At 44.1% G+C, this 24,893-nt stretch overlaps 2 protein-coding genes across 2 annotated transcripts in view; both read left to right on the top strand.

Moving 5' to 3' along the window:
* LOC306981095 (NACHT, LRR and PYD domains-containing protein 14-like) overlaps positions 1-24,893 on the top strand; it is a gene marked incomplete at both ends in the record, with an annotated part of 347,014 nt that overhangs the window by 216,394 nt on the left and 105,727 nt on the right. The window lies entirely within an intron of this gene.
* LOC306980691 (protein NLRC3-like) lies at positions 1,627-23,632 on the top strand (the record flags this gene model as incomplete). Its single annotated transcript, XM_079580119.1, has 6 exons — positions 1,627-1,654; positions 3,421-3,482; positions 16,083-16,179; positions 20,868-21,364; positions 21,600-23,161; positions 23,238-23,632. 6 exons carry the CDS (start codon positions 1,627-1,629, stop codon positions 23,425-23,427), a joined length of 2,436 nt encoding a protein of 811 aa, XP_079436245.1. The 3' UTR covers positions 23,428-23,632.

Raw genomic sequence — 24,893 nt, 5'->3', positions numbered from 1 at the left:
AACCAGAACATAAACGTCAGAGACTGGACCACAGTGTTTAAAACAGAACTTAAAGGCTGAACCATGTGACCTCTGACCTCATGTTTTACGGCTCAGGTTTGATTGTGTCTTGATTGGTTGGTCGTTAATGTTGTACATGTTTGTATTTTCTTATATTATATTACATATTTACTTCTATATGTTCATTAATATGTATTGTCCCTTGAAGTAAAAATAAAAACCTGATTTTGTGATTTAAGGAATCCTGTGTCCACTAAAATACACGTCATGTATCATTAGTGAAGCTGCAAATGTGTTTTTGAAAATCCTTCATCTGCAGAAATGTTTTGGCTCCATTTTGACTCGTTACAAAAGTCTCAAACTGATGCATAAGTTTCCTCCTGTTCCCCTGCAGCGTCTGACTTTTACCACAGAGCGATAGCGCCCTCTAGTGGCTGAACACGCTCCTGTTTTACTGAGGGGCAGATCGTTTCTAAAGTCACAGCCTGCACACAAACCTGGGCTGCGTCCGAAACGAGCAGATTGGTCAGAGCTCTTACGCCAAACCGGATGTGCGTCAGCGTCCGCCATGACAAGAAGCTTCCGAATTGGTCTGTCAGTTAGGAAGTAGCTAGGAAAAGGAGCCTCGATGCTAACTATCATAGCCACTTTAGCATAGGGACCTCTGATGCTAACTATATTGTAAGGCGTAATAATACCAGGAGTAATTTGGCATCCGCACAGTAAAGTGAAGATTACTGTGCGGATGCTAAATTACTCCTGGTATTATTACGCCTTACAATATAGTCCCCCCTTTTATCCGCTTAGAAAATCCACATTGTTTAATTTTGTGTAATTATACTTTGTAGTGGAACACTTCACGTAACCATATTTAAATAGGGAAAACGTGGAAGAGCTCGGTAGCTTCTATCTTGACCTGTTTTGGAGCTATAGAGGAGAGAGGGAGAGGCTAAATGCTAACGCCGTCTGCGCTGTGTTTACGTGACTGAAGGCACAGGGGAAGATCAGACAGGTCCTAAAGAACTCGTGTGTCCATCAGGGTGAGGGGTCGTCATCAGCTCCAGGGTATTTGTTCTGGACCACCTCCTGCAAACAGAATCATCACAGTTAATCTGCACAATAGTCCAAACATCCTGATCTATCAATGCCAACACATTAAATCTTACTCAGAACGCAGCTTCTCAGACTTTTCCTGGTGTGGCCTCACCTTTAGTCGTGCAGTAGGTGTTGGGCTTGATCAGACTCACCTTTAGTCGTGCAGTAGATGTTGGGCTTGATCAGACTCACCTTTAGTCGCACAGTAGATGTTGGGCTTGATCAGACTCACCTTTAGTCGCACAGTAGATGTTGGGCTTGATCAGACTCACCTTTAGTCGCACAGTAGATGTTGGGCTCGAACAGACTCACCTTTAGTCGTGCAGTAGGTGTTGGGCTTGAACAGACTCTGCTCTGACCTTGTCCAGTCCTTTGAGGATCCAGCAGACTCAGGCAGGTCTCACCTTAGAGGGTCCGGAAGGCACAGGTGCAGAGAACAAATTTATCTATGGAATAAACAAAGTATCACTTAGCTAAACGGTGTCCAGGGTGGGAGTCTGCAGCCAGTCACCAGACTGCCCACACGATGCGATGGAGATGAGGCTGGACTCTGACGGCTGTACGGACTGAAACTTTACCAAGTCCTCGGTGATGATGGGGGAGAGTATCTGGGTGAGGGCCGAGGCAGGGCAGGGCAATCATCAGCTCCAGGTCATTTGTTTTGCACCCTGACACCAGCCGATCCACCTCCTGTACACAGAGTCATCACAGTTCATTGACAAAACCCCATGCATCTGCACAATAGTCCAAACATTACAGTAAAAGCTAACTGTAGAGCTACTTATAACTAATACTGAGTGATGAATTTTCTACAGCTAATCTGGAAATAGATTTGAGAAGAGAAGTGTAAAAACAAACCTAATGTCAGAAATAAACGTTAAATGTGTCCGGTTCAAACAAGGTTTACAGCCTTTAAATACTGTGTGTGCGGCAGCCTCTCATGAAGAGAGTTTAAAAGAGCCATGAGGTGCAGCAGCCGGTGTGTCTCACCTTAAGGAGGTCCAATAGGTGGTCCAGAAGGTCCAACAGACTCAGCTTCATCGGTCTGGAAGGTGGTGGGCTTGAACAGACTCAGCTTTGACCGTCCGCCCGGTAAGTGGTGGGCTCTGACCTTGTCCCGGCCTTTGTGGATCCATAAGGCTCGGACAGGTCTCACCCTAGAGCATACATGTCAATCTGGTCTGTGATTGACATGCAGCCCCTTCCCCAGCCGTGTTGTTTGCTAATGCTGTCAGGGAGGAGAAAACATTTTTTTTTTATGAGGGCTTTCCGGTCTTTAAACTATTTTTCAACAAAGAAATGAACAGAGAGGCGTGTCTGAAACAATTGAATCCCTTCCTGTCTCCATCTCTCTCTGAGAGGTAATAAAGCGCTCATTTGCTCACGACATCGAGCACAATGTTCAGTTACAAACAGAAAGGAAACTATTAACGCCTTAACCGAGCTTTACCCAAATCTAAGAGCTTAAAAACAAAGCATCAAAATACTAACAAGTGAGCCAGAAAAGCAACAAAAATGTGACAAAAAATGTGACAAAAAAGTGACGTGACGAAAACATGACAAAGCAACGAAAAACCGTCAAAAAACTGACGAAAACATATATAGTGTATTTTTATATGTCCTTGCAGAACATCCCACTCGGTCAGACATAATGTAAAACAGTGATTCTCAACTGGTGGGTCAGGACTTTTTTTTCAGTATTTTCCATCTGAAACACAGAAACACACTGGAGTCTGTTTAAATTCATATTATTGGGTTGTTTTGATCAGAATTTCCGTCTTCAAAGCAAATCCACGACTTGTTCAATAAAAACATGTGGTAAATACAGTATTATTGTATAAGATATATGACAGATGACAGTTTTATTCAGGGGCAGCTGGTCATTAAGGTAATGGTGGGTCTCAGAGCCGGACCACTTTAGAACCACACATGTAAAACTCTGGCTTTTGTAGAAAATGGTTCTTAACTTTAGGCGACAATGGTGAAAATGGTCCCTCTGTGACACAAACCCGCCGACCCCGGCACTACAGGCCAAACTGTAGAACATGCGCTGGGTTCAGGTGGGGGTTAAGAGGTTAAAGATGAATAAATGTCCAAACAAACTTAAACCGTGGGACAAACTTCGACTGCAGTTAAAGAACAGACGCCTGGAATTAAAGGAAGACAAAAGGATCTACAAGAGCTGGAGTGAAATGACTGTAAAGTGACTCTGAGCGGAGCCGCCCTCTGTTATCAGTGACACACAGAGCTGGGTGAACTCTGCTGCTCTGTGATTGGCTGAAGCAGGTCACATGCTTTACAGGAAACCTCGTGCCTCTTGTGCAGCTCAGACTCAGGAAAACTCTCCTTACAACTGCCTGAGCTGCTTCTGTGAGCGTCAGATCCAGGTGAGTCTTTATTTATTCACCGTGTTTTCCATCAGTGCGTCTGTTTCAAAGGTTATGAACATAGACTCAGTGGAAACAGAATCACGTTTATCTTTATGGGCACTTGTCCTCATAGATTTCAGACAGAGTAACTGCACAGTCAGGCTTTTCCTCCAGATTCCTCCAGACTTTGTTTCAGAGTGAAGCCTCCAGACTTTCTTTTGTCACTGCGTCAGTGTTGTTGATGTCAGAGGCGTTAAAGTCTCTTCCACTTCCTGCACTAGTGTGTTGTGATTAAAGGAGACGACGTCAAACGACCTCAGGCAGAAACAGGAAGAGCAAACTGCAAACCGGAGCCGCCTCAGATTCAGCACATCCATCACAGCAGAGCCACAACAATATAAAGATTTACAAGTTTGACTAAAACATTTCACAGTAAAACAGTACGTTTTGTAAAATGATCCACGCCCACAGTATAGAAGAGTCATGATACATTAATAGGTCACATTTAAACATATATTAAAATACAAATGGTTTATTTTTTCACAAGTGCATAATGTATATTCTTAAGTAACTTGTTGCCTGTCATATTTACCAAAGTGGATGAAAACTAAATGAGTAACTCTTGCTGTATATAGGGTTAACCGGAAATAAAGAGATGTTTTTGCTGCTGGTTGGTTCAGTTGTTACATGAGCTTCCGAACAGCAGGTGGCGCTGTCTTAGATCTGCTGTGCTGAATCTGAGGCGGCTCTGGTCTGTCCTTTACATGATGAGGTTTATCTCTGTGTTAAAGGCTCTGATTCTCCCCCAGGACGAGACTCGGGGGAAATGGCAGAAGGAAAAGCAAAGCCTCCAGAGGGCAGCACTGAGCCACAGCTCTGTGGGACAAAGTGAGTTCAGCTGTTTATCAACTTTAAGCGTCTTCAAAGATAAATGTGTTTAGAGACAAAGCAGGAACAGATTATTTTCTCTTCACTCACAGATCTACAGTGTCCATGAAGAGTGACAGGTCTAAAAACAGAAATCCACTCTTCAGTCCTGAACCTGCTCCAGACTCACGGTGAGAAATAAACCTAATGTGGTATGAAATGATCATTGAAATGATCATTTTCCACCACCTTTGGAGGTGTTTCCCACTTTGACCTTGGGGTTTCCAGCCCATACTCTGGCGGCCATGTTGTGATGGTCAAAAAACTAACCAGACTCTTCTTATTGTGCTGATTTCTTTGAACGACCTTTGATGATTCGATCTAACGCTCAGGGAAATATAATATTTAAAGACTAAACAGATGATGTGTTTTTGAGTATTTATTTGAGTCGTATCATATTTCAGTGAAACACTGACAAACCCTGATGCCCTTCCCTGTGTTACATTAGTATTAGAGTTGAAGTGAATCACAGAGATTCAGTTAAAGATCATAAATCCATCAGTAATGACTGGCTCCTCGTTGATCGTTATAAAGAAAATAAAGACATTAATCTGATTGTTCTGTTGGACTTTGGCTCGAGGCCTGAAGGAGCTGTGACCAGACTGAAATCCCACAGAGGGTTTTCCTCAGGGTCACAGAGAGCCCAGGTGGTGCTGAAGCTTCACCTTTGCCCTTTAAGATTAACAAGTATTATTGGTCTGATTTTACTTTAATATTTGCCTTTAAACTGGAATCTTATCTTATGTTAAAGTCATCTCTGCTCCTGCATTAACACGCCCCCTGCTGGCCAGAGGCTGACTTCACATTTCAGATTCAAACATGAATCATCTTCTCTCCACAGAAGCAGATCCACAGCCTCAGTGTCGGCTCTGTCCATGAAGAGTGACAGGTCTAAAGACTTCCCTCCAATCTTCAGTCCTGAACCTGCTCCAGACTCACGGTGAGAAACAAACCTGATGTGGAGTTTATCCACAGATAAAGCAGAGCAGAGAGTGGATCATTCACAGATAAAAATAAACTCATGATAAGGCGTTGTCATAGTAACCCATTGGAACAACAGCTCTGGCGGCCATGTTGTGATGGTCATGAAACTAACCAGAATCTTCTTATTGTCGTGATTTCTCTGAACGACCTTTGATGATTCGATCTAACGCTCAGGGAAATATAATATTTAAAGACTAAACAGATGAACGTGAGTTTGACGGGTCAAAGTGACAAAACATCATTTGTGAAAGCCAATGCAGTTAAAATGCTAAAAAGCCATTTAAGTTATTGTTAAAATATTAAATCGTTTTTTTGGTTAAAAAGTAGCTACGGTTAAAAAGTCAAGTTCAAAAGACTAATGCTAAAATGTAAAAACGTTATAAGATAAAAACAGTAAGATTCAAATGCATTCAAGCTGTGCAAATTTTAGTTAAAACAGGTAAAAAAAAGCCTATCTAAGTCACTCCCATATGGCTCGGTTCCACCTACCCTACTCTACTCTACCCTGCTCTACTTTGCCTGCATTTGAAATGTTTCCACCAGCCCACTTTACAGTTAACTGGTACTTTTTTTAGTACCTGCTTGGCCCTGGTACTGACCAGGCCAAGCAGGTACTGTTTCCAGTGGATACAGTCAAAAGCAAAGCCATATCCATGGATACACCCTGGTAACCATGGATACAGTATCAGATTCTACAGAATAGTGGAAACACAACCAGGCCAAGTAGAGTAGGACCAAACCAAGTAGAGTAGAGAAGGGTAGGGCTGGTGGAAACGAGCCATTATTAGTTACCTTAGTTACCTTAGTTACCTTAGTTACCTTTGTTACCTTTGTTAGCTTTGTTAGCTTTGTTAGCTTAGTTACCGTAGTTAGCTTAGTTACCGTAGTTAGCTTAGTTACCTTAGTTACCTTAGTTACCTATGTTACCTTTGTTACCTTTGTTACCTTTGTTACCTTTGTTACCTTTGTTACCTTTGTTACCTTTGTTACCTTTGTTACCTCGGTTACCTTAGTTAGCTTAGTTAGCTTAGTTAGCTTATTTACCTTACTTAGCTTAGTTACATTACTTAGCTTAGTTAGCTTAGTTAGCTTAGTTACCTTTGTTACCTTAGTTAGCTTAGTTACCATAGTTAGCTTGGTTACCTTAGTTACCTTAGTTAACTTGGTTAACTTGGTTAACTTAGTTACCGTAGTTAGCTTAGTTAGCTTACTTAGCTTAGTTAGCTCAGTTAGCTCAGTTAGCTGCAACAGTAGCTTAAACTTTGGAGATAAAAAATATCTCTTCAATCATTTCTGTTAACCTCTAAACCTCCACCTGAACCAAGCACATTTTCTACAGTTTGGCTTTACCCAAATCTAAATTTACTAGAAAAAAAATCAAAAGAGCCACGAAAACAGAAAAGCAACAAAAACCTACGAAAAGCAAACATGTAACATATAATGTGACACAGTTTTCACACACTCACACTGTTGCTCTCCATTGGAGAAGCCTTTAGATTTGGGTAAAGCTGAACTGGAGACGATGCATTAAAGGGACTATAGGGAGTTTAAACATGTTAAAATTAAGTATTTTCCTCCCCCTACATGTTCCAGCCATGTCCTAATGTATAGAATGAGCTCAGACCTGTTCACCACAACTGCCTCTAAAATCCTGTACGGTCACTCAAAAATGTGTCACTTCGGCCCGAATTGCCGTCATGCACGAGCTTAATATAGAAGGTGCAGTTACACATATGGCCTGAGGTGGCAGTAGTGAGTATAAAATGGCGAACTTGCATCCAGCCCCTTTAAAGTGGGGGTTCAGAGGTTAAAAAGCTCCAGGCCTGTGGTCAGAGATAAGTGCAGGTGAAACAAATGAGAGGATCTGTGGACGATACATGGACTAAGTTTATGGACATGATATTAATGTTATTAAATGAACCATGTTGTTATAATGAATCCAGATTCACAGATGATTTAATCACATGTGGGACTTTATGATTCTCACTTTTACCTCGTTCTGTTTTTCACACTTTTGATTTTTATCAAGTCCAGTTTTACTGCTTTGGTTTTTACCACATTCATATTTTAATTATTTTATCATTATTATTTTTTACTTACTTTAACCCCTTGTACGGGAGAGCTACAGATTAAGTAAACGTTTTTTAAAATGGTTCACTCAAAGGAAGTGATTTTTTTTTCTAATTTTATTAAAGGTATACAGTAGGATTTTCCCGAATTTTAGGAAAGAACCGCCCTCTCCACTTTTAAAAAAAATGCAAGCGCAACGCTCTACCTGCCTCCGAGGAGGAAGAATCTCCCAAAAACACTCTGGTCTCGTTTCTCTCTTCTGAAGCCTTTCTCTTCTTCTCATACACTTCAAAGACACTTTTTCTCTTGACCCTCTGCCATTTTCCAACGACTCGGTGCGTCTGCAGCAGCAATGAACAGCGTAACTCACATAGGCCTGAAAGTAACAAGGGGCGAGCGCGCACGTAGGCAGATCACCAGAATGATTGACAATTAGGACCAATCGTCTTGATGATCCACACGGAAATAGAACATCCTCCGCTATACCTTTAAGATCCTGTGATTGTCTAAACAGTGATTTTGAGAGAATATTCATGCTCATATTTGAGTGAAACACTGACAAACCCTGATGCCCTTCCCTGTGTTACATTAGTATTAGAGTTGAAGTGAATCACAGAGATTCAGTTAAAGATCATAAATCCATGAGTAATGACTGGCTCCTCTTTGATCGTTATAAAGAAAATAAAGACATTAATCTGATTGTTCTGTTGGACTTTGGCTCGAGGCCTGAAGGAGCTGTGACCAGACTGAAATCCCACAGAGGGTTTTCCTCAGGGTCACAGAGAGCCCAGGTGGTGCTGAAGCTTCACCTTTGCCCTTTAAGATAAACAAGTATTATTGACCTGATTTTACTTTAATATTTGCCTTTAAGCCGATATCTTATCTTATGTTAAAGTCATCTCTGCTCCTGCATTAACACGCCCCCTGCTGGCCAGAGGCTGACTTCACATTTCAGATTCAAACATGAATCATCTTCTCTCCACAGAAGCAGATCCACAGCCTCAGTGTCGGCTCTGTCCATGAAGAGTGACAGGTCTAAAGACTTCCCTCCAATCTTCAGTCCTGAACCTGCTCCAGACTCAGGGTAAGATCTGACCTGAACACAGAGTCTCAGCAGCTAAACTGTGCTTTATATTTGTGATTGTAACTTGTGAGATGTTAAAGACGTGCTCAGTGCTGTGTGTTTGTGTCACAGAGAAACAGAGTCAGAGCAGGATGCCTGGCCTCAGTGTGGAGACACAGGCAACAGTCCTGATCAGGGGGTTCAAGGCCCTGCACCAGGTGAGTCTGCTCAGTCTGAGACTCATCAACTACAGCAGGGAATAAGAGACCTGTTCATCAACATTAACAGGTGTCTCCTCCTCTGTGTCCAGGTGAAGGTCTCCACAAGGTTCTGAAGGACCATAAGCAGAGCCTGAGCAGCAGATGTGAGAGTGTGACAGAGGGAAGTGAAGAATCAGGAGATAGAACTCTTCTGAACAGCATCTTCACTGAGCTGTACATCACAGAGGGCCTCAGTGAAGAGGCCAGAGCCCAACCTGAGGAGAGGAGTCTGGAGACACAGTCCAAGAAGAAGGAGGTCCAGGAGATCACCATCAGGTGCCAGGACATCTTTAAAGCTCTGCCCCCTGAGCAGCAGCAGGGGGCGCTGCAGCAGGGCTCCATCAGAGCCGTGCTGACTGTGGGCGTGGCTGGAGTGGGGAAGACCTTCTCAGTCCTGAAGTTCTGTCTGGACTGGGCCCAGGGCTCAGAGAACCAGGAGCTGCAGCTGGTGGTGCCACTGTCCTTCAGAGAGATGAACCTGGTCAGAAGGGGGCGCTACAGTCTGATGGAGCTGATCCAAGTGTTCCATCCAGCGCTGGATCCACAGGTCACTCTCATTTAGAGAAAGCTTTACCTTTCACATCATATATTTCAAAGTCTCAAACACTTTTGAAATGACTCCTGGCTCTCAGGGCGTTTGTTAGTTCAGTCTGTGTTCACATTCACTGTAAACCCTGCAGTCCCTCACACTGGAGCTCCACCACTCACTGGTTTAAAGTGAGGGTTGAAGGAAAGTGGTGTAAAGTCATGGATGTTAAATGTTGTGTTTCTCTGCCCCACAGACGCTCACAGCCCACACTCTGTCCGTCTGTAAACTCCTGTTCATCTTTGACGGCCTCGACGAGAGCAGACTGTCTCTGGACTTCAGCTGTGAGCTCATCTCTGAGGTCACACAGAGGTCAGAGGTGGGCGTACTGTTGGTGAACCTCATCAGAGGCGCTCTGCTTCCTCACGCCCTTATATGGATCACCTCCCGCCCAGCGGCGGCCCATCAGATCCCAGCGCGGTGCGTGCACAGGGTCACGGAGGTCAGGGGCTTCATCACTGACCCACAGAAGGAGCAGTACTTCAGGAAGAGGTTCTCAGATGAAGAGCAGCTTCAAACAGTCCTGTCCCACCTCAGAACCTCCCGCAGCCTCCACAACATGAGCCAGATCCCAGTCTTCTGCTGGATCACCTCCTCAGTCCTGGACCACGTGTTGAGAAGCCATCAGAGCGGACCACTGCCCCAGACCCTCACAGACATGTACGCACACTTCCTGTTGGTGCAGACGCACAGGAAGAGGAAGTACAAACAGACACAAACAGAGGTCAGGTCTGAGACCTGGAGGCTGACAGAGGCCGACACAGAGCTGCTCCTGAAGCTGGGGAGACTGGCCTTTGAGCATCTGCAGACAGGAAACATCATGTTCTACCAAGAAGACCTGCAGCAGGTGGGTCTGGACCTGAGTGAGGCCTCGGTCTACTCCGGACTCTGCACTGAGATCTTCAAACGAGAGAGTGTCTTCAACCAGTCAGTCTACTGCTTCATCCACCTGAGCGTGCAGGAGTTTCTGGCAGCCGTTTACCTTCACCACTGCTTTAAGAACAACAAGAAGGTGGTCAGGGAGTTTCTTGGGGAATTTCAAAGGTCCATCTCAAGATTAAGCCTAAATTACTTTCTCATGAAATCTCTTGAAATTTCCCTGCAGAGTCCAAACGGCCACCTGGACCTGTTTGTGCGGTTCCTTCATGGCCTCAGTCTGGAGTCCAACCACAGACTTTTAGGAGCTCTGCTGAGTCCAATCGACCAATCAGAAATCACAGAAGTCATGAAGAACCTTAAAGAGATGAACACAGAGAAAGTCTCTCCCGACAGAAGCATCAACATCTTCCACTGTCTGATGGAGCTGAAGGACCAGTCTGTGCAGCAGCAGATCCAGGACTTCCTGAAGTCTGGAGGTGGATCTAAGGAGAAACTGTCTGAGATCCAGTGCTCGGCTCTGGCCTACATGCTGCAGATGTCAGAGCAGGTCCTGGAGGAGCTGGACCTAAAGAAGTACAGGACGTCTGATCAGGGTAAACTGAGACTGATCCCAGCGGTGAGGAACTGCAGGAAGGCTGTGTGAGTCCTCAGTCACAGACAGAAGCTTCACAGACCTGTTAGAATCACTCACATGTCGCTCTAACATCTGTTACAGGTTTAGAGACTGTGGACTCTCAGATCTTCACTGTGAAGTGGTGGCGTCAGCGCTGAGCTCCAGCCCCTCCCATCTCAGAGACTTGGATCTGGGTTTTAATAAACTGAGTGACTCCTCAGTGTCTGTGCTGTGTGCAGGTCTGAAGAGTCCTCACTGTCAGCTCTCCTCTCTCAGGTCAGTGTCAGGTCTGTGACGGCTCTCGCTCGTCCATCCTCCACTCTCCTCATCCTTTAATCACTGAGTGATGGGACGTAACCGTTCTCTGAGAGTGAAGTAAAGTGTAGGAGATCATGTCTGAAAAACTACAGCATTTACCCCCGACCTCTGAGTCCTGCTCCAAACCAGAGTCTCAGATGTTCAGCTGTAGCTACAGAAACTCCTCTGACTTTACTCTGGACTTAATCACTTCATTTATTCTTTGTTCAGGTTGTGGGGCTGTGGTTTGTCAGAGATCAGCTGTTCCTCTCTGGCCTCAGCTCTGAAGTCCAACCCCTCACATCTCACTGAGCTGGACCTGAGTAATAACGGACTGTCTGACTCAGGAGTGTCTCATCTGTGTGGTTTTCTGCAAAGGTCAGACTGTCGCCTGCAGATTCTCAGGTCAGTTCACTGTCTCTGTGTCAGGGCTCAAGACAAAAATAATTAATTTCCAGAAGAATAAAAACTTAGAAGTTTTATCCATAGACTTTTAGAATAAATTAACACATTGAGTGCCAAAAAAACAACATGTTTTTGCATTTTTTTTATTTTTTTTATTACAAATCGAAACGAGTCTTAGCCTGGCCTGAGTCAGACTGATCCTCATGTTCACAGATTCATGGGGGAAACAGTCTGGAATTGTGCGATTTGAATCTCACTGACTCCGGCAAAACCAAGACGAGCCAATCATAGCGCGGGAGCTCTGTGTGTCGTCTTCTGTGCTAGGATTTACCATCAAACTCCTTGGGCCGTGACCAAAACAGTGAAGATGGCGACACAACAGTTAATTGTGTGTTTTCAAAGCCCCGCCCAGTGGCCCCGCCCAGTGGTCCTGCAGCAGCTCAGTGTCAGACAGAGGAGGGAGAGCAGAGGGATCTCCTGCACAGAACATCTCCTCACCTTGTGCTTCAGATGCTCTTTAGTTTTTTATCCGTCGGCCTCATAATCACAGACCAATGAGGTCGACAAGCCGACAGTTTATGATCTAAACATAAACCTTGTGTCAGACGCGCTGTTTACTGCGAGTCACCACCGCGTCCTCGGCAACGTGTTTTTGTAACAATATTTCAGCTCCATGTTCTCTTCAAACAACGTGAAACTCAGGCCCAGACATTCTCAATAGTCCATGTTCTTTTCTTGAAGAGTGAAATGAGGGAGACAGTTGTGTTTCATAAAACACACAATATTTGATCAAACTAGCCTCTGTTTAGCTCAGGATTTCTAAGGAACCGAGACACGTAGAATGAAAGTGTTTCCACCTCCTGAGAGCTGAGAGTCTCAGCTTTCAAACGAGCCACAGCCTGTGTCCATAACTATAACACAGAATACACTGTGGTGCTACAAATATCAGGGAAAATGGTCTGGATTGTTGACACTCAATGTGTTAAATGTCATTTTAAAAATAATCACAAAATAAATGAAATATTTTCATCTATTTATGCTTTTTATACATTAAGATTTGTATATTGTTCAAACTATATTTTAGAAAGTTTTAGAAAAGAATTAGACTTTAAACAATTTGTGGAAAACTTTGTTGTTTTAAATTATTAACTCTTCTGTTTAAATTCATGACTTTTATTATTCAAGATGTGTCTTTGTGTTTGTTTAATCTGTTTTATCTCTGGACTTTAAGAACTTTATTTATTTATGTATTTATTTTATTCAGATTGAGGGGCTGTGGTTTGTCAAAGATCAGCTGTTCCTCTCTGGCCTCAGCTCTGAAGTCCAACCCCTCACATCTCACTGAGTTGGACCTGGGTTTTAATGATCTGAGAGAGTCAGACCTGAAGAAGCTCCTGGTCCTCAAACTGAGCCCTGACTGTCGACTGGAGACACTGAGGTGAGTCCAGACTTTATCAGACTGTTTTGAACCTGGAACATTTTCTATTTTCTAAAAACACTGAGGCTGTTGGAGTTTGTTTTAAAGAGTTTTTAATCTTAAATCCATTCTGTCAGTAAAGGTTATTTATGAAGATCAAGTGTTAACCATGTTATTACGTTATATCCTTATGAAAAACAGACCTGGAGTGAGTTTAGTTTCAATAATCATCATATTCAGTTTATCTCCGTCTTCCTCAGTCACACCAGCCCACACTCCGATACACGGGAGATTTAACTGTTTTAAAGACTTTATTATTTTTCATTGTCTTTCCATATTTATTATTGTGAATAATAATAACTTGTACTAAATAATTCCTGATTTCTGCTTCTCCACAGCTGGGAAGGGTGGTAATCCAGAATTTGTTCAGCAGCTCCAGATCAGACGCCTCAGTCTGAGTCCAGGAGAATAAACAGAAGGATCCAGGATCACGGCTCAGAGGAACAGGTCTGAGCTCCATCAAGAACCTGGAGACAAAAAGAGAGAAGAAAGTGAAGTCCTTCAGACTCTCCAGGCGTCTGATCCTGGAGCTTTGATCTGTTTGACTTATTGATATTATTACATTGATCTGATATTATGTTAGATATAAAATGTCCTGGTGATTTGGATTAAAGAATAAAAAAAAAGGGGAAAAATGTTTTGTTTCCTTTTTCCCCCAATGCTCTTAAACTGCTCTGCAGACATCAGGGCTTAACTATGTTTAAATATATTAATTTACTTTTGATCTGGAACCCAATGTAATTCACATCAGGGTTTTGTCTTGATTCTTTGTTGATAATTGTTCTTCTTTGTCTCTTTCCAAAACTGCATCATCTCTGTCACTGCAGTATATTCTTACAAAACTATCATTTTACCTCTGAGGAAAAAAAAGGATCTGATGTTTCTGATTAAACTGTCTCCAACACGGAGCATTTAAATGTTTTATCACTAACTCGTTATAATGAACCAGAACATAAACGTCAGAGACTGGACCACAGTGTTTAAAACAGAACTTAAAGGTTGAACCAGTCATGTGACCTCTGACCTCAGGTTTTACGTCTCAGGTTTGATTGTGTTTTGATCTGTTGTCTTTAATGTTGTACATGTTTGTATTTTCTTATGTTGCATATTTACATTTATATGTTCATTAATATGTTTTGTCCCTTTAAATAAAAATAAAAAAACATGATTTTGTGATTTAAGGAATCCTGTGTCCACTAAAATACACGTCATGTATCATTAGTTCAGCCGCAAATGTGTTTTTGAAAATGCTTCATCTGCAGAAATGTTTTGGCTCCATTTTGAATCGTTACAAAAGTCTCAAACTGATGTATAAGTTTCCTCCTGTTCCCCTGCAGCGTCTGACTTTTACCACAGAGCGATAGCGCCCTCTAGTGGCTGAACACGTTCATGTTTTACTGAGGGGCAGATCGTTTCTAAAGTCACAGCCTGCACACAAACCTGGGCTGCGTCCGAAACGAGCAGATTGGTCAGAGCTCTTACGCCAAACCGGATGTTCGTCAGCGTCCGCCATGACAAGATGCTTCCGAATTGGTCTGTCAGTTAGGAAGTAGTTCGGAAAAGGAGCCTCGATGCTAACTATCAATATTGTATATAAGTTCGTAAATAAAATGCTCCCTAGAGCTTTATATAATTCCTGATTCTGTCCACTGGAAGCAAACATTGGCAGAGAGTTCATATAAACAGTTTATTACCGTCATCAGTGGAAGGTTTTACAAACTACACATTTGCTTCAGTGCACTGGGGGAACATGAGACTAAAATAATCAGGTTAAAAACATTTGCACTACAATGAGTTCTGAGACTGTGGTCTTGGTCGATCCAAAGTAGAAAACCTCGTACCTGGGTTTCTCTGCAGGTTAGAAGGTCAGGTTTTAGCTTTATCCCCAAAAAATACATCACACAATGAAATTAACTTTCCAAACATCTAGGAGTTTGTTTTGGTTCAATCGTGCAACATGAAACAAACATATCACTTAGATAAATAGAGACATAGGTTATTACATTCATGAGTCTGATGGTGGAGGGGAAGAGACTGTTCCTGTGGGGGGGGGGGGGGGGGGGGGGGGAGGATGGACTCTGAAGGACAGAACTGCACTGACACCGGCAGCTCGAGCTTCTCTGATGAGGTCCAGGGTTATGGTGGTGCTCAGGGCAGGGGTGTGGGGGGGTTTGGGGGGGGTCCATCAGGGTGAGGGGTCGTCATCAGCTCCAGGGTATTTGTTCTGCACCACCTCCTGTAAACAGAATCATCACAGTTCATCTGCACAACAGTCCAAACATCCTGATCTATCAATGCTAACACATTAAATCTTACTCAGAACGCTGCTTCTCAGACTTTTCCTGGTGTGGCCTCACCTTTAGTCGTGCAGTAGATGTTGGGCTTGATCAGACTCACCTCTAACTGATCTGCTCTGACCTTGTCCAGTCCTTTAAGGATCCAGCAGACTCAGACAGGTCTCACCTTAGAGGGTCCGGAAGGCTCAGGTGCAGAGAACACATTTATCTATGGAATAAACAAAGTATCACTTAGCTAAACAGTGTCCAGGGTGAGAGTCTGCAGCCAGTCACCAGACTGCCCGCACGATGCGATGGAGATGAGGCTGGATTGACGGCTGTACGGAGAGAACTGCACCAAGTCCTCGGTGATGATGGGGGAGAGTATCTGGGTGAGGGCCGAGGCAGGGCAATCATCAGCTCCAGGTCATTTGTTCTGCACCCTGACACCAGACGATCCACCTCCTGTACACAGAGTCATCACAGTTCATGACAAACCCCATTCATCTGCACAATAGTCCAAACATTACAGTCGATCAAAGCTAACTGTAGAGCTACTTATAACTAATACTGAGTGATGAATGTTCTACAACTAATCTGGAAATAGATTTGAGAAGAGAAGTGTTAAAACAAATCTAATTTCAGAAATAAACGTTGAATGTGTCCGGTTCAGAGAGTTCAACAAGGTTTACAGCTTTTAAATACTGTGTGTGTGGCAGCCTCTTATGAAGAGAGTTTAAAAGAGCCCTGAGGTGCAGCAGCCGGTGTGTCTCACCTTAAGGAGGTCCAACAGGTGGTCCAGAAGGCTCCAACAGATTCAGCTTCATCGGGCTGGAAGGTGGTGGGCTTGAACAGACTCAGCTTTGACCGTCCGCCCAGTAAGTGGTGGGCTCTGACCTTGTCCCGGCCTTTGAGGATCCATAAGGCTCGGACAGGTCTCACCCTAGAGCATACATGTCAATCTGGTCTGTGATGATTTTTGACCAGCCCTCTGTTAAATTGTATTAAGACGTTAGCACTGCACTTCCCATAAGCCCCGGTGCAGATGACGCAGCCCCTCCCCCAGCAGCACCAGCAGCACCAGCAGCACCAGCAGCACCAGCAGCACCAGCAGCCACTCACCGGGACGTCTTCATCAGATGTTTCCAGCAGAGTTCACTCACCCTGAGCTCCTCTTGGTAGAAAATCCTCAGTCCGTGATCCAGCGCTGGATTCACTGAAAGAAAATCAGTTCGTCCATAATTATCAATTAAATACAATTCTGACAGAAATGGATCTGACTTATGTAACTGTAGAAAAACAACCTGAAATGAGCCGTTATTCACCTGTTCTCTAGCGGCTCCGTCCCTTCAGCTTCATCCACTTCCATCGTGAGGGGGGGGGGGGGGGGGGGGGTCACACACACAAACACGTCTCAATTTATCACAGAGTGTAGCATTAGCAGCTACACAGTCAGAGTGTAGCATTAGCAGCTACACAATCAGAGTTTACCATTAGCAGCTACACAATCAGAGTTTACCATTAGCTGCTACACAGTCAGAGCGTAGCATTAGCGGCTAACTGACTGTTAGCTGCTAATGCTAAACTGAGTGTCATTATGAAAGAAGAAACATGTGACCGACCTGCTCTGGCTGAAATCCTCATGAAATGTTCCTTTGTTTCATCCAAAATCTACAGGAGCCGTCGGGTGTTTCTCCTCCTCAGAGCTCCTCAGTCCCACAAACTCCCACGGGTCGGGGTCCGACACTAAAAATCCCATGTATTATTAGCATTGACTTTTCGAAAAAGTCAACTATTAAGAGTTTAACATCACGGCGCGGCTAATCAGCCATGTGCTAACTACGGCTAATCAGCGATGTGCTAACTACGGCTAATCAGCGATGTGCTAACTACGGCTAATCAGTGATGTGCAAACTACGGCTAATCAGCGATGTGCTAACTACGGCTAATCAGCCATGTGCTAACTACGCCTAATCAGCGATGTGCTAACTACGGCTAATCAGCGATGTGCTAACTACGGCTAATCAGCGATGTGCTAACTACGGCTAATCAGCGATGTGCTAACTACGGCTAATCAGCGATGTGCTAACTACGGCTAATCAGCGATGTGCTAACTACGGCTAATCAGCCATGTGCTAACTACGGCTAATCAGCGATGTGCTAACTACGGCTAATCAGCGATGTGCTAACTCACAGACATGAAACAAGTATTTTTTCAAGTGCTGTTTGTTTCTTGTAAAACACCTGCACATGTGTGGGTAGTTTGCACACCGGCGTCGTGCCATTAAACTCTTTTTCGGAAAGTTCATGTTAAAAAGACACGTGGCTTTTATGTCGGACCGACACGTGACCGGGAGTGGGCGGGGCTATGAGGCTCTATTACACAGAAAAACACCAGGAGGCTGTGAGCCGTTCAAGGGTTGTGAGAAAAACAAGGTTCTGCGCCGTAAACCTAGTTCTAAAATGGTGTTTTTGCTCCACCTCAGAGCATCTCAGACTCTGACCGTTTTAAATCGTTGCTTTAACACATTTTTATGCTAAATCTTTGAAAACTGTTTAGCACATGTGTGGCCCGAATCTGAGCTGTTGGTGCTTTGCTGCTTGTATGTTGTGTTTGGTTTATTTTTTTGATTTTTTTTTCTGTACTGTAGACCTTTTTGTGAAGCACTTTGGTCAACAGTTGTTTTAAATGTGCTATATAAAAAAAATAGATTTTGGTTTTGCATTTAGAACAAATACATGAAAGTCGAAGTTTAGCAAATAAATAAAAGTCGAAGTGTTTACTTTGCTACAGATGGGCGGCACGGCCTCACAGCAAGAAGGTCCCAGGTTCGATTCCCATCTGGACGGGGCCTTTCTGTGTGGAGTTTGCACGTTCTCCCCATGTTTGCGTAGGTTTCCTCCGGGTTCTCCGGTTTCCCCTACCACTAAAAACATGTACAATAGATTCCCCTCTGGGGCCAGGACTCCCCTGAAAACAAGATTCTTAATCTCAGTGGGAGTATCCTGGTTAAATAAAGGTCAATAAATAAATATAAAATCTTATTTATGCTGATAAATATGTTTCACATGATGAGATTTCTGGATCTCATTGAATATGATGAGTGCAGTGTGTGGAGGGCCAGCAGGGGGCGCTGCTCCACTTACTGACACACAGTCAAAACACATCAGAGGCAGCTTTAATATTTAGTTTAAAACCTTTACTGATAAAACGACACAAATAAACATGTCACATTTCAGAGACGGTTTAACCCTCTGTGGAATCTAACCCTTATGGCTCTGACACAGTGAAACCTCTCAACTCCCACCTGAACGGATCCCGTTTCATCCAGGCTTTCAAAAGGCTTTACCCCAATCGAAAAGCTTCTGGGGAAAAAAGCACCAAAACAGCCACAAAAAATGAGAAGAAAACAAGGATGTAAACGCGACAAAAATGTGACACAAACTCAACCAAAAAGTGACAAAAATGTGACAAAAATGTGACAAAAATGTGACAAAAATTCTAGAAAAATGTGACAAAAAAGTGACAAAAACTCAACCAAAAAGTGACAAAAATGTGACAAAAATGTGACAAAAACTCAACCAAAAAGTGACAAAAATGTGACAAAAATGTGACAAAAATGTGACAAAAATTCTACAAAAATTCTACAAAAACGTGACAAAAACTCAACCAAAAAGTGACAAAAATGTGACAAAAATGTGACAAAAATTTGACAAAAACGTGACAAAAATGTGACAAAAACTCAACCAAAAAGTGACAAAAATGTGACAAAAATGTGACAAAAAATCTACAAAAATGTGACAAAAACTCAACCAAAAAGTGACAAAAAATCTACAAAAATGTGACAAAAACTCAACCAAAAAGTGACAAAAGCTCAACAAAAAAGTGACAAAAAATCTACAAAAAGTGACAAAAATGTGACAAAAATTCTACAAAAAAAAGACAAAAACTCAAAAGTGTGAAAAAAAAAAAAAAAAAAAAAAAGGTGACACAAAACAGCAACAACGCGAGGGGAAAAACCTCAGTTTTGTGGGTCTGAGCTTTCAAATGAGGCGTGACACTGGCCTGTTGTTCTGACGGGGCTCAGAGATTGTGTGTTTGTGTTGTGTCCTGTCTGCTGTGGTTGTGTTGTTGCATTGCACTCCCATAGTCTCCTAATAAAATCAAACAAAGTGTTATTTTCAACATCAATCAATCAATATCTCTTTGTAAACGATTTTATTTGGACCTTTAAAAACATGGTTGTTCATCCATGATGCCAAAGCACAAACACAAATGTGAAGAAAGTGTCCGGAGTGTGAAGATGTAAATTGAAATATAATCCCATTTACAAACTCTGACTCCATTATTTAGATTTCACTGCTGAAAATATTGGTGATTTTGTCCACTTTTATACATAAAATTATACATTTCCTTCTGATCTCAGTGTCAGTGATCCTCAGCCTGTGCCTTAAGGGTTAAGTGTGTGGCTGTGGTGACAGAGGGCGGGGCTTGTCCTCAGGTAAAGAGCAGGTGTTTCCGCCGCAGTGTCACAAATGTGCGGCTGAAGGGGAGATGACGGGACGGTCCTGTAATCTCCAAACCGAGCAGAAACCAGGGAGAGTCGGACAGAGGAGACGCTTCAGAGCCCACACTCAGGTGAGGCTTTGGAATCAGACAGAGCTACAGTTTACAGACTCATCACTGCATCATATACACAATAACATACACCAGAGCACATTTGGTGTTTGGCCTTAAGTCAAGGTTCATTGAGTCATAATGAGTGCATTATTAGAGCTGTGTCAGTGTAATGTGTGTAAATGCTTCTTATAAACAGAGCAAATACGTGTCTGAACCTGTGAGGAGGCAAAGTGCGTGTGAAGGAGTGTGATGAGGAATGTAGTCGAGCTGAACTGCTGAGCCGCTCCCACTGTTTCCTGTTCGTCCAGTCACAGGTAAAAATAAACTCAGTGTTTACATGATGAGGTTTATCTCTGTGTTAAAGGCTCTGATTCTCCCCCAGGACGAGACTCGGGGGAAATGGCAGAAGGAAAAGCAAAGCCTCCAGAGGGCAGCACTGAGCCACAGCTCTCTGGGACAAAGTGAGTTCAGCTGTTTATCGACTTAAACCGTCTTCAAAGATAAATGTGTTTAGAGACAAAGAAGAGAGAGATTATTTTCTCTCCACAGACGTGGATCCACAGCCTCAGTGTCGGCTCTGTCCATGAAGAGTGACTGGTCTAAAGGTCTCCCTCCAGTCTTCAGTCCTGAACCTGCTCCAGACTCACAGTAAGAACTGACCTGAACACAGAGTCTCAGCAGCTAAACTGTGCTTTATATTTGTGATTGTAACTTGTGAGATGTTAAAGACGTGCTCAGTGCTGTGTGTTTGTGTCACAGAGAAACAGAGTCAGAGCAGGACGCCTGGCCTCAGTGTGGAGACACAGGCAACAGTCCTGATCAGGGGGTTCAAGGCCCTGCACCAGGTGTGTCTGCTCAGTCTGAGAATCATCAAATCATCAACTACAGCAGGGAATAAGAGACCTGTTCATCAACATTAACAGGTGTCTCCTCCTCTGTGTCCAGGTGAAGGTCTCCACAAGGTTCTGAAGGAGCATAAGCAGAGCCTGAGCAGCAGATGTGAGAGTGTGACAGAGGGAAGTGAAGAATCAGGAGATAGAACTCTTCTGAACAGCATCTTCACTGAGCTGTACATCACAGAGGGCCTCAGTGAAGAGGCCAGAGCCCAACCTGAGGAGAGGAGTCTGGAGACACAGTCCACGAAGAAGGAGGTCCAGGAGATCACCATCAGGTGCCAGGACATCTTTAAAGCTCTGCCCCCTGAGCAGCAGAAGGGGGCGCTGCAGCAGGGCTCCATCAGAGCCGTGCTGACTGTGGGCGTGGCTGGAGTGGGGAAGACCTTCTCAGTCCTGAAGTTCTGTCTGGACTGGGCCCAGGGCTCAGAGAACCAGGAGCTGCAGCTGGTGGTGCCACTGTCCTTCAGAGAGATGAACCTGGTCAGAAGGGGGCGCTACAGTCTGATGGAGCTGATCCAAGTGTTCCATCCAGCGCTGGATCCACAGGTCACTCTCATTTAGAGAAAGCTTTACCTTTCACATCATATATTTCAAAGTCTCAAACACTTTTGAAATGACTCCTGGCTCTCAGGGCGTTTGTTAGTTCAGTCTGTGTTCACATTCACTGTAAACCCTGCAGTCCCTCACACTGGAGCTCCACCACTCACTGGTTTAAAGTGAGGGTTGAAGGAAAGTGGTGTAAAGTCATGGATGTTAAATGTTGTGTTTCTCTGCCCCACAGACGCTCACAGCCCACACTCTGTCCGTCTGTAAACTCCTGTTCATCTTTGACGGCCTCGACGAGAGCAGACTGTCTCTGGACTTCAGCTGTGAGCTCATCTCTGAGGTCACACAGAGGTCAGAGGTGGGCGTACTGTTGGTGAACCTCATCAGAGGCGCTCTGCTTCCTCACGCCCTTATATGGATCACCTCCCGCCCAGCGGCGGCCCATCAGATCCCAGCGCGGTGCGTGCACAGGGTCACGGAGGTCAGGGGCTTCATCACTGACCCACAGAAGGAGCAGTACTTCAGGAAGAGGTTCTCAGATGAAGAGCAGCTTCAAACAGTCCTGTCCCACCTCAGAACCTCCCGCAGCCTCCACAACATGAGCCAGATCCCAGTCTTCTGCTGGATCACCTCCACAGTCCTGGACCACGTGTTGAGAAGCCATCAGAGCGGACCACTGCCCCAGACCCTCACAGACATGTACGCACACTTCCTGTTGGTGCAGACGCACAGGAAGAGGAAGTACGGAGCTGGAGCTCAGGACAAAGCAGAGAAAAGTCTCAGAACAACTCACGATGATGCAGTTAGGTCTGATGACGGAGAGAAGAAGAGTTTGAGGAAGGCCTCTGTTCAGGAATTCAGATCTGAGGACAGTGTAGAAAAGAAAACAATTACAATGCCCCATCATTCTACAGTTAACCTTAAAGACAGAACAATCAAGAAGACTTTGTGGAAGACTTTTGTACACAAGGTAAGGCCCAAGAGGAAACAAATCCCTAAGAACCAGGAAAAGAGTGGACAGACACTGACAGAGGCCGACACAGAGCTGCTCCTGAAGCTGGGGAGACTGGCCTTTGAGCATCTGCAGACAGGAAACATCATGTTCTACCAAGAAGACCTGGAGCAGGCAGGTCTGGACCTGAGCGAGGCCTCGGTCTACTCCGGACTCTGCACTGAGATCTTCAAACGAGAGAGTGTCTTCAACCAGTCAGTCTACTGCTTCATCCACCTGAGCGTGCAGGAGTTTCTGGCAGCCGTTTACCTTCACCACTGCTTTAAGAACAACCAGGAGGTGGTCACGGAGTTTCTTTATGGAAGTGAAGGAACCGTCTCAGGGTTAAGTCCAAATGAGTTTCTCATGAAATCTGTAGAAAAGTCCCTGCAGAGTCCAAACGGCCACCTGGACCTGTTTGTGCGGTTCCTTCATGGCCTCAGTCTGGAGTCCAACCACAGACTTTTAGGAGCTCTGCTGAGTCCAATCGACCAATCAGAAATCACAGAAGTCATTAAAAACCTTAAAGAGATGAGCTCAGAGAAAGTCTCTCCCGACAGAAGCATCAACATCTTCCACTGTCTGATGGAGCTGAAGGACCAGTCTGTGCAGCAGCAGATCCAGGACTTCCTGAAGTCTGGAGGTGGATCTAAGGAGAAACTGTCTGAGATCCAGTGCTCGGCTCTGGCCTACATGCTGCAGATGTCAGAGCAGGTCCTGGAGGAGCTGAACGTAAAGAAGTACAACACGTCTGATCAGGGTAAACAGAGACTGATCCCAGCAGTGAGGAACTGCAGGAAGGCTGTGTGAGTCCTCAGTCAGAGACAGAAGCTTCACAGACCTGTTAGAATCACTCACATGTCGCTCTAACATCTGTTACAGGTTTGAGGACTGTGGACTCTCAGAGCTTCACTGTGAAGTGGTGGCATCAGCGCTGAGCTCCAGCCCCTCCCATCTCAGAGAGTTGAATCTGAGTTTTAATGACCTGAGTGATTCCTCGGTGTCTGTGCTGTGTGCAGGTCTGAAGAGTCCTCACTGTCAGCTCTCCTCTCTCAGGTCAGTGCAGGTCTGAAGAGTCCTCACTGTCAGCTCTCCTCTCTCAGGTCAGTGCAGGTCTGAAGAGTCCTCACTGTCAGCTTTCCTCTCTCAGGTCAGTGCAGGTCTGAAGAGTCCTCACTGTCAGCTCTCCTCTCTCAGGTCAGTGCAGGTCTGAAGAGTCCTCACTGTCAGCTCTCCTCTCTCAGGTCAGTGCAGGTCTGAAGAGTCCTCACTGTCAGCTCTCCTCTCTCAGGTCAGTGTCAGGTCTCTGACGGCTCTCGCTCGTCCATCCTCCACTCTCCTCATCCTTTAATCACTGAGTGATGGGACGTAACCGTTCTCTGAGAGTGAAGTAAAGTGTAGGAGATCATGTCTGAAAAACCACAGAATTTACCCCCGACCTCTGAGTCCTGCTCCAAACCAGAGTCTCAGATGTTCAGCTGTAGCTACAGAAACTCCTCTGACTTTACTCTGGACTTAATCACTTCATTTATTCTTTATTCAGATTGAGCAGCTGTGGTGTGTCAGAGATCAGCTGTTCCTCTCTGGCCTCAGCTCTGAAGTCCAACCCCTCACATCTCACTGTCCTGGAGCTAAGTGATAACAGACTGTCTGAGTCAGGAGTGTCTCATCTGTGTGGTTTTCTGCAAAGGTCAGACTGTCGCCTGCAGATTCTCAGGTCAGTTCACTGTCTCTGTGTCAGGGCTATAGTTTTGTTTAGTTCATGAGAAAAATAATTTATTTCCTGAAGAATAAAAACATAGAAGTTTTATCCATAGACTTTTAGAATAAATTAACACATTGATTACCATTTTGCACTTTTATACACTCTTAGCCTACTGCGAGTCACCACCGCGTCCTCGGCAACGTGTTTTTGTAACAATATTTCAGCTCCATGTTCTCTTCAAACAACGTGAAACTCAGGCCCAGACATTCTCAATAGTCCATGTTCTTTTCTTGAAGAGTGAAGAGTGAGATGAGGGAGACAGTTGTGTGTCATAAAACACACAATATTTGATCAAACTAGCCTCTGTTTAGTTTAGGATTTCTCAGGAACCGTAGAATGAAAGTGTTTCCACCTCCTGAGAGCTGAGAGTCTCAGCTTTCAAACGAGCCACAGCCTGTGTCCATAACTATAACACAGAATACACTGTGGTGCTACAAATATCAGGAAAAATGGTCTGGATTGTTGGCACTCAATGTGTTAAATGTCATTTTAAAAATAATCACAAAATAAATGAAATATTTTCATCTTTTTATACTTTTTATACATTAAGATTTGTATATTGTTCAGATATTTTAGAAAGTTTTAGAAAAGAATTAGACTTTAAACAATTTGTGGAAAAGTTTGTTGTTTTAAATTATTAACTCTTCAGTTTAAATTCCCGACTTTTATTATTCAAGATATGTCTTTGTGTTTGTTTAATCTGTTTTATCTCTGGACTTTAAGAACTTTATTTATGTTTTTATTTTATTCAGATTGTGGGACTGTGGTTTGTC

This window comes from Gobius niger, assembly GCF_951799975.1.
Source record: "Gobius niger genome assembly, chromosome: 21".
Taxonomy (NCBI): domain Eukaryota; kingdom Metazoa; phylum Chordata; class Actinopteri; order Gobiiformes; family Gobiidae; genus Gobius; species Gobius niger.
Note: the sequence above shows the minus strand (reverse complement) of the source record. Positions and strands in the feature narration are given on the sequence as shown.